This window comes from Crocodylus porosus, unplaced genomic scaffold (genome assembly GCF_001723895.1).
Source record: "Crocodylus porosus isolate Cpor-Errol unplaced genomic scaffold, CroPor_comp1, whole genome shotgun sequence".
In the NCBI taxonomy this organism is placed as follows: Eukaryota; Metazoa; Chordata; order Crocodylia; family Crocodylidae; genus Crocodylus; species Crocodylus porosus.
Window position 1 is genome coordinate 69147883 of NW_017728918.1, and position 9327 is coordinate 69157209.

At 41.2% G+C, this 9327-nt stretch overlaps 1 protein-coding gene across 2 annotated transcripts in view; it reads right to left on the reverse strand.

Annotated features, from left to right (window-relative positions):
* The window catches only part of RARS2 (arginyl-tRNA synthetase 2, mitochondrial), a 61266-nt gene that overhangs the window by 43836 nt on the left and 8103 nt on the right, over positions 1-9327 (reverse strand). Inside the window, exons 3-4 of one of the 2 annotated variants that reach the window (XM_019537721.1) lie at positions 7912-8017; positions 2605-2688 (exon numbers count right to left, since the gene is read on the reverse strand). In XM_019537721.1, coding sequence (XP_019393266.1) covers positions 2605-2688; positions 7912-8017 — 190 coding nt within the window. The remainder of the gene's footprint in view (positions 1-2604; positions 2689-7911; positions 8018-9327) is intronic. The other variant, XM_019537722.1, reaches the window with a different exon arrangement.

A 9327-nucleotide genomic window follows, 5' to 3' on the forward strand; every position in this document is an offset into this window, starting at 1 on the left:
GCTGGAGCCAGGGCTGGGCTTTGGGGGCTACCCCAAATTTCACTGTAGATCCCTCCCAGTGCTGCTGCCACTGCCTGCCTGCCCAGTGCAGCCCTGGATTTTCCTAGCATGTGGAGAGAGGCGGGGATTGAGCCGAGGTGCACACATCAGCAGGAGCTGTCCCCCCCTCATCCACACTCCCTAGATGAGCTGCTCGCAGCCCTGTCCAAGGCGGCAAGATCCTGAAGGTGCCCCGCCCTGGCTGAGCAGTGTCTGCCCCAGACTGACTCCCTCCCTCACTGCCGGGGCCTGGATCTGCCACCCCCACTCCCTGCCCTTTCTCATCCCCCACCTCTCCCCCATACCAGACTTACCAGCCAGATGCTACTCTCCAATCTGCTGGGCTGTGCTCCTGGCCACATGCATGCTGTGGCTGCGCGCATGCATGGGGCATTTATCAACCACGTTAGGCAAAAAAGCCAAATTTCTGATACTGTCAACTTTCCCTATGTTGATGCCTATCTGATACAGGACCGATGCATCGGTGCACCTCTAAAAATTGCAAAATATTGTCTCACTTTACCTGCTGAGACTCTGTGGACTGACTGAAACGCACTGAAAAAAATTCAGATATTGAGCTTTTTATTGAATTCAATCTATGAGACCGAAAATACTGTATGGACCCTATTATAAATACATATTGTATTAATTTAATAAAAAATATTTGTATATGTTTCCATCTGTCAGAGATTTCAATGTACCTCAGAATGTATCATATTGGGGCTGCAGCCATGGGGAAGAATTGCTGAGGAATATATGGGCCCTGACCATATCAAGTAAGATTTTTGCAAATGAAAAAGTCTTTTCAGGCAGAAGGTAGGGATTCTGTTATATTAGGTAAAGATTGCAAGTGTAAGGAACAAGCAGAATTGCTAATTCTACAGAAATCTTTTTTTATATTTTCATACTGGCGTGGAATACTGTAATATCAGAGTACAAACCATGAGGGGAAAATAAATAAATAAATAAATAAATAAATAAAAATCAACAAACAAAAATATAATAGGCCTGCAGTCTCATTTTTCTCCTTACTGGCTAGAGGAGAAATGGTGCCCTGATTTTCTCTATTCTACTCTTCTCTCCATCATGGATTTTAATGATGTGTGATCAGGCCCTAATTCTACCCTTATGCTAGCAAAATTCACCCTCAGGTTAGGCAGTTAGTTTTGCTGGAATAAAAATGCTAAGCAGAAAGAGAACTTCTGGTTTGATAATATGGCCATTAATAAAATCAGAACCTAGGACACTAAATGTTTTAAATAAGCACACTATTCTCAATGAATTTACATACTGTTGAGATGAATTATACATATTCAATTTGAAATGAAAGTAGTTTTTATGGGGCTTTTAACTATTTTGATATTTGCAGGGAAAGAAGTATAGTAACTAGTCAAACAGAAGTGTACAGAGGAATTATGCTACAAAGTGTATATTTAATTTATTTTATAAACAAAAGAAGACTATAAGTCTAAATTATTAATAAAAGTCCTACAGGAAAGAGCACCTTCTTGGGTTTTGCCAATATAGAAAATAATCATGATTTTCCCCAGAGAGGGGCAATCAGTTTTTCCAATATCGCAATTTCATGTGTCAAAAACATGGATTAATCTCCAGTTAAGACTTTCAGAAAAACAATGTGATGCACCTAGCTCCATAAATTAGCTGAGCAACCAGCTTTGCAAAGCTTCCCCCCGCCCAACTTTAAGCATCACAAAAAAACATTTGGATCTAAAAACATTAGCCACCCACAGATGATGCACTTGCCTTTCAAAGAAAGGTGTGAACAAGGTCCCCAAAATTGGGGTATATCCCTTGGGCAGAGGTTGGCAATGTTTTCCAGTGGGGCTCCGAGACAAGCAGGCACTAGAAACTATCTGGCTCACCTCTTTTCCCTGCTGCCCAACTGTGGCACTGTACAGAGAGAGCTCTCCCCTCTGGTGGAGCCTGGTAATTGACTGCCACCAAAGCTACAGGTCCATGGAATGGATCCAAAGGCTCCTCAAGCTGGATCCAGCCCATGGACCCTAGGTTTCCAACCCCTGCCTTGGGAAAAGCAGCCACCCTATCACTAAATTACTGGTTTAACATTTAAGCGGTCTGTTCCAATTAGCCAAGAGACTTTGAGAAGAGACCTTCCTATTTTGATGCAAACTAAGTTATAATACAACATAAAAGATCAGAAAGTTACTATTTTATTTTTTACAACAGACTCTCCAAAGCAAGGCTCTTTGACAGCTGGACTCAAGATTAAGTTTTTGTCTGATGCATTTTGGAACCTGAACCTAATGCACATACCAGGTCAGAACCATGAAGAGGTAGGGGAAAGAAGACTTGGTACAATCAAATAGTGTAAGAAAAATTGTTTCCTTAAATTTTTCAGACAGACCCTTGTGAACCCGATTCTAAATTCTTATGTAACAACAGAATGACCAGGATCCTTAGAGGGAAACATATGAAAAACCAGCGATAACTTTTTGAATATCTAACACAAAGTAGTTGGTTTTTATTTCTGTATTGGCTTGTGTTGCCATTGCATTCATATGTACAAAAATTAAGAGTACTTACCTTTGCTAATAATTCTCTGTTTATTTTGAAGTTCACTGTGCCTGAACCAATGCTGATTTCACTCACTATTGTATCACAGTTTAGCTAAAAAACAAGCAAACAAACAAAACCCATAGAAACAAATGAATTGGAACACTGTCTTCATTAAATTACATGAATATTTATACTGGCGTGAAATCGTTCAGTGGGTCATTTAATCCATCCTCCTTGTAAGAAGTGAGAGGTTACTTTATTATTTCCAACCCATCCTTAATAAGCATCTAGCTGAGCCTTACACGATACCTGTTTCTTTCTGTAATCTAGTCATTTTTTATAAATTTAACTGAAAGCAGTGTTTGATCTCGACAACAGTAGAGAGATGTGCGTAACAAAAAAAAAATAATAATAATAAAAAATAAATCAATATTAGTTACCAGTGTCTTGGAAAAAAAAATAGGAGCCCAAAGGTGGGATCCAAAATCTTTACTTATGTTCTTAAATAATTGACCTGATTTTTAGAAACATCAGCTCTCTGTTCAACCTGAAGCATCTGTTAGGGTCACTGGTTCCTGGATGTTTCACATTCAATTCAATTTATTATTATTATTACGGATTCTGGCTGAAAGCTGTGCTCCCGAAAATGACATAACATAATATAAATTCAAACAAAAAGAACAGAAATGCAAATGTAATAATAAAATAGGGCCAAGTATTATAAAAGCATTATTCCTACCCCTAGAATTAATATAATCAAGTACAAATATGGTGATAAATCAGATCATGAATCTATAAAAATGTTGTGCATAAGTCCACACTTAACATACTAAAAAGCAAATATAGTGATAAAGTTTATGAGTCATATCAACAGTAAAGGATGTTTAGCTCAGATCACTTCAGGGTGTTTCATATTTAAAACTTTAAAGCTTATTAGAGGCACCATGTTCTGAAAAATCTTGGTTAAAAAAAATAAAGCTGTAGAACATTCCCATTTTTGTAATGGCAATCAATCATCTCTCTTATAGCAGCTGTGTCAAACATGACCTGTGGGTTGGATCCAGCCCACTGACATAGGTCAGTACCCACTGCAAATTTTGCCCCAGCTTTGCCCATAGTGGTGGGGCTACTTATGGCAGCAGTCAGGACTCTGCATAGACAATCACTGCGCGACTTCACTGGCAGAAGCCCTGCCACTGTGGCCAGAGCTAGGACAAAAGACCCAGCTCAGGGGATCTGGAGCTGCCTCCCCTGCCAACAAAAACCAGGCTGCTGGCTGCTACAGCAGAAAGGTCCACCACCACAGCCAGAGCTGACATTCTGGCTACAGTGGCAGGGTTTGCCTGTTGAGCTTCTGGGGGTGCCAGCACCTAGATGTCACCAGTGTGCTGGCTGCCACCATGGGAAGCCCCACTACCATGGTCAGAACTCCAGTTCTGCTCATGGTGACGGGGCTTCTGCCTCTGCTGCTGATGGAGCTGCCTGTGCCCCAGCAAGAGCAGTTTCTGCTGACTGTGCTGCACATGTTGAAACCCTTCTGCAGCTGCACCCTCTCCCTGCTCTCCATGCCTTCCAACACCAGGGTGATCCTGGTCTAGGGAAGGTGAAGGGAGCAGAGCCTGCTTCACTCCTTCAAATCCCAGAGGGAAGAGAGCAGCAGGGAAAGACTCCCTGCACCTGTCTAGACTGGGCAATGCTTTGACCCAGTACCACAGGAAGACCCTCCCTGAGCCTGGACCCCTACCACTCAGCTAAGAAGCGGAGGGGGCAAATGAAAAATGGCAAAGGACAGCACTGCTCCTTGTACTCAGCACCTAGGGCAGGGGTGGGCAAAATGCAGCCCACCAGGCCATTCTATCCAGCCCACGGGGCCACTAAAAAAATTAGAAAATTAATATTAATCTGCCCTGGGCTGCCTACCATGTGGCCCTCAATGATTTGCTGAAACTCAGTAAGCAGCCCTCTGCCCAAAATAATTGCTCACCCCTGTCCTAGGGCCTGGCAGCTGAGTAGAGGGAGCAGTGCTGCAAAGCTTCTCACACTGGGAACTCCACTGCAAGAAGCATATGGGAGCACCTGGCAGCTGCTCCTCTCCTCCCCTACTGGTCCCACTCAAACTCCTGTTTGCTGGCCTGCTCACTGGTCTAGTATCTCTGACTGATGGAAATTTCTGATCTACTTTCTCTAGACATTCCTTAACTTTATCATGCCCCACCTCATCCTTATCTTTTCAAAGATAAGCAATATTTATCCTTTCACTCTCTTTCTATGTGAGCATTTTGTCAGGCCTCTGATCATTCTCATTACTCTTCTTCAAGCTACCTCTAGTTCTCTAATATTTTTTTTTAGGGCAGTGGGACTGGTATTCCACACAGTAACCCAGATGAGGTTACCCAACAGCTTTACTTTCACAGTGCCTAGGAGCAGGGCCCCTCTGTGCTAGCTGCCATTCAAAGAACAAAGTGTTTGTACCAAAGATCTTACAAACTAAGGATAAGAAAAAGAGACAAATGTATACAGACAGACAAGGGAGCACAAGAAAGAATGTGCAGCGGGGCTCAGAATCCTAACCACTGTCTATCTTTTTGCCGGCACCAAACTGATAAAGAGTTTTAAGGAAAGAGGTGAAAAGAGAAATGATGCAGCAACTCTACAGAGATTTATGGGGAGTTTCTTCCAAGCATCTGAAAAAGAACAAAGGTGCTTTTCTGAAAAAATTATCAAATGGGTGAAGTTTGGGAACATGAGATGAGAGGAGGGGCAACCTGACATCTCAACATTTAATTAGAAATGACAGACTGAGCAGAGATATGCTGTGATGGTGCCTGAAATTGAAAAATAGCTTATATTAGTTGCAGCTAAGCGGGAACCAGTGAAGGGATGTAAAGGGAGAACTGACTTGGTCAAAGTGGTAAACTAGGAAAATAATCTTTGCAGCAACATTCTGAATGGATATAAGCAGGGCGAGATGTCATCTGTCACAGCCAGGGAAAAGGATTTTTCAGTAATTAAAACACAAACTAATGAAGTTTTAAAAATAATAATAATTCTTCCTATCCACCATTATGTTACTTGGGCAGCATTAGCATTTCTTGACTGCAGTGACACACTGAGCAGAGGAATCTGTTGAACTGTCCAAAATGACACCCATATCCATTTCTTGAGTTTATATAGTTAGGACCATGCAAACAGTTTAAATATCCTCCCATAAAAGCATTAATATACATTTACTGACATTGTGCTACTGGTGCTGGGTTTTATTAGCCATCATAGTGCCCATTCATATAGTTCTAAAGTTTAAACAACCTAGGTGAAGTTCTTCACAGTTATCTCAAGTCCCGGCTAAACTGAAATAACTTTTGTCATTTGCCATTTTACTCTCACTACTCACCCCTCTTTCCAGAACACTAATAACTTGATAAAGGTCCTAATACACAACCATAAAACACCACATTTAATCTTACATTTGGTTTATCTCCTAGTCACCTGCTGATCTGTGATAATACTGTACTTTGCCTCACACCCCAGGATTACTTAACCTGTTTCGCCCCATAATTACTCAGCTTCTTTAGCAGCTTCAAGTGCATGACACAAATTACTTTTAGAAACTGCAGTAAATTTTGTCAGGTGCCTCTCCCTTACCCACCTCTTTGTTAGCATGTTCAAAGGAACCCAAGAGATAAATGAGACCATTTCTTGCTCTTGATTTGGAGGCCACAACCACAGCCCTATTAACAGCTAAATTATTTCAGCTTGGAAGTTATATCCGTATGCTTAACTCTGCAGTTCTCTCTATTGTAAGATCAGCTTGCAATCATCTATGAAATCATTTAGATTCAGTGCCACTCCATCTCTTTAGTCAATATGCCTTTTTTACCTAGTTTGCATGCAGGTATAACAATACATTATTATTTACTACCATCACATTTCCATAGTACTGTTGTATCAATATCCTCATTCATTGTCAACATGCTTCATTTTGTGTATTTTTGCTTTTAAATATTTTACATTTGTACATACACACCAGAGACCACCCACCCTTTTTATCTAAACCCTTAATCTAACAGCTTGTTGGTTTTACAGAATTTGCATCTGTGGTCAGTTGCAATTTGAATCCTATCTTTTATGGGGTATACAGATGTTTTACTGACATCCTTAAACAGATAATTTGGTTTAGGTACTCTTTCAAGCTGCCTTAAAACCTGTTTATCTGACTAAGGAAGAATTCTCTCTGCATATGGGGTATTCTTGGGTTGCATATAATAATAGTGGCTTTCATATGATGACTTTGGTGATTGCCAGTACTGGGGGATGGAAAGGGCTCCTTTATTCACCACAAATCCCCAGTCTCCAGAATGGCCCCTTAGAGCCACTAGCAGCCAGCACAAGTTAAAAAAGTCAATAGGCCCCTATTTTGTCACCTTTGAGCTATACAAAGAACCACCTGGCCACAGCTCAGGATCTGTTCCAGTTATCTTTGTGCAGTCATCTTGCTTCTCTCATACTTTCCCTCAAAAATCTCACTTGCCAATCTTTCATTTTTAACCTGTTTCCTTCTAAGCTCTCTCTGATCTATTGGAAACGTACTGTCAAAATAAAACAGTACCAGTCCAAACCAGCGCTGAATCATTTCGTGTTTTAGAAGTGATATTTCTCTTAGTATCACTGCACTGTATGCTTGTTTGTTTGTATGTATGTAATCTATGTTTTTTTTTAAAAACTGCACTTACAATGCATTGAATCTGGGACTACAATCATATCCTTCTCTATTTTATTTCCACATAGCTTCCTATTTGTCCATTTGATTATTTCTTTTTACACATACTAGTTTCTCTCTGCGGTGCATCTGGTTTTATTCATGGCAATCCAATTTCTACAGTACTGTGAACAGGAGAGCCTTATTAAAATCTCATTTTTCAAAGTATATTTGATACTTCTTGGCTTTGTATCATCCACAGATTGGTCATAACCTTTACAACAATACGGAGAATATTACATAGCACTGGACCCAAAATGGACCTAACGTTTAGATGTTACTTCCAGTCTACTCTCCAGAACTGCTCTCAGGTAATTTTGATTTTAAAAAATTGGTGAGGCCATTTCACAGATGTCTCATCAACCCTCCTTCTCTAGTTTCCTAAAAGGTGTCATACGCAACTGGGTCAGATAGCTTAATGCATTTTTCTACTCTACTTGAATAGGTGCAGCTCCCAATGGAATCAGTAGGAGCTGCTTATAGTTGAGGACCATTTGCTCCAGGATGTCTACTATGTCTTCTTTTGTCTAATAAGCTTGCAACCATATCAAATAAATACATTTATTGTATCATGGTACCTTCTCCGCTAACTTCTGTGCTTGAAGCTGAAGATCTGCCTTTGAGTGACCGCTAGATCTGTTCCCCGTCACAGAATCCACAAAGAGCTGGAAATCAGCAACCTGCCTGAAGAGAGAAAGAGATTGGGAAAATATGTTGAACTGCTATGGAAGCTTACTGTATAATAGAGATTTCACTTAGGGTGGAATAATTACATTTTGGTACTACTAAAAGTCTTCAGGTCAAACCAACAAGTGTCAAAATTTGTTTTTCCTGTCATAGCCTGTTCCCACTATCCTTTGCGGGGAAAAAACCATGACAACAGATCATAGTTCCCTAAGAGTGATGATGGAACTTGTAACAGGTTCTGTATTTCTTCAATAAACACTTATTAATTCAGCTGTCAACTCTGACCATGGTGTGTCCCTTACATGAGTGCAAAGTGAGCAACTTCTGTTCACTTTAAAAAGGAAAAGAAGGCAAAATCGAACAAGGTATGATGACTAAAAGGACACAAGCTAAAACTAAATTCAATGCTTTAGCCACACAATGTATGCAAACATAATGCTTTCCTAAACCTTTTCAAAATGTCTACAATTTCCAGTGACCTTTAAAGGCTTTACCTAATCAGTCAGCAGTATTTTGGAAGTGTATAATTAATACATTGCATCTGAGACAGTCAACCTCACCTGCAGAAACACACTTTAGTTTGAAAACTGTAGCTGTATTAACAGAGTATTTTTAATCACTTCACACAGAGAAGCTATTGGAAAGCAAAAACTGAGGACTGCTAGAATATAGTGAAATTGTCTTTCCTAGTTTTCACAGACATTTGGGCTGGAAGGGACCCTGGAGGATCAGTGAGTCAAGCCCCCTGCCCCAGGGGCAGGAAGTCAGCAGGGATCATAGGATCCCAGCAAGATAAACATCCAAAAGTGTCTTGAAGGCGTTCAAAGTGGGTGCTTGAATCACCTCAGGTGGCAGTCTGTTCCAAACCTTGGGGGCCCGGACAGTGTAGAAGCTCTTTCTTATGTCCAGCCTGAACCGGTCACAGTGGAGTTTGTGACCATTTGATCTTGTCATCCCTTGGGGGGCTCTGGTGAACAGTCGTTCCCCTAGATCCTGATGAGCACCCCGATAAACTTATAGGTGGCCATCAGATCACCCCGAGCCTGCGCTTTTCCAGGCTGAATAGCCTCATTACTCTCAGCCTCTCATCATAAGGTCTGTTTTCCTGACCTCTGATCATGCGCGTGGCTCTCCTCTGCACCCTCTCAAGCTTCTCCACTTCCTTTTTGAATTGCAGAGCCCAAAACTGGATGCAGTACTCCAGGCCTCACCAAAGCTGAGTACAGTGGAAGAATGACGTCCTGGGATCTGCATGAGAAGCGTCTATGGATGCAAGCCAGCGTTTTGCTCACTTTACTAGCCACAGC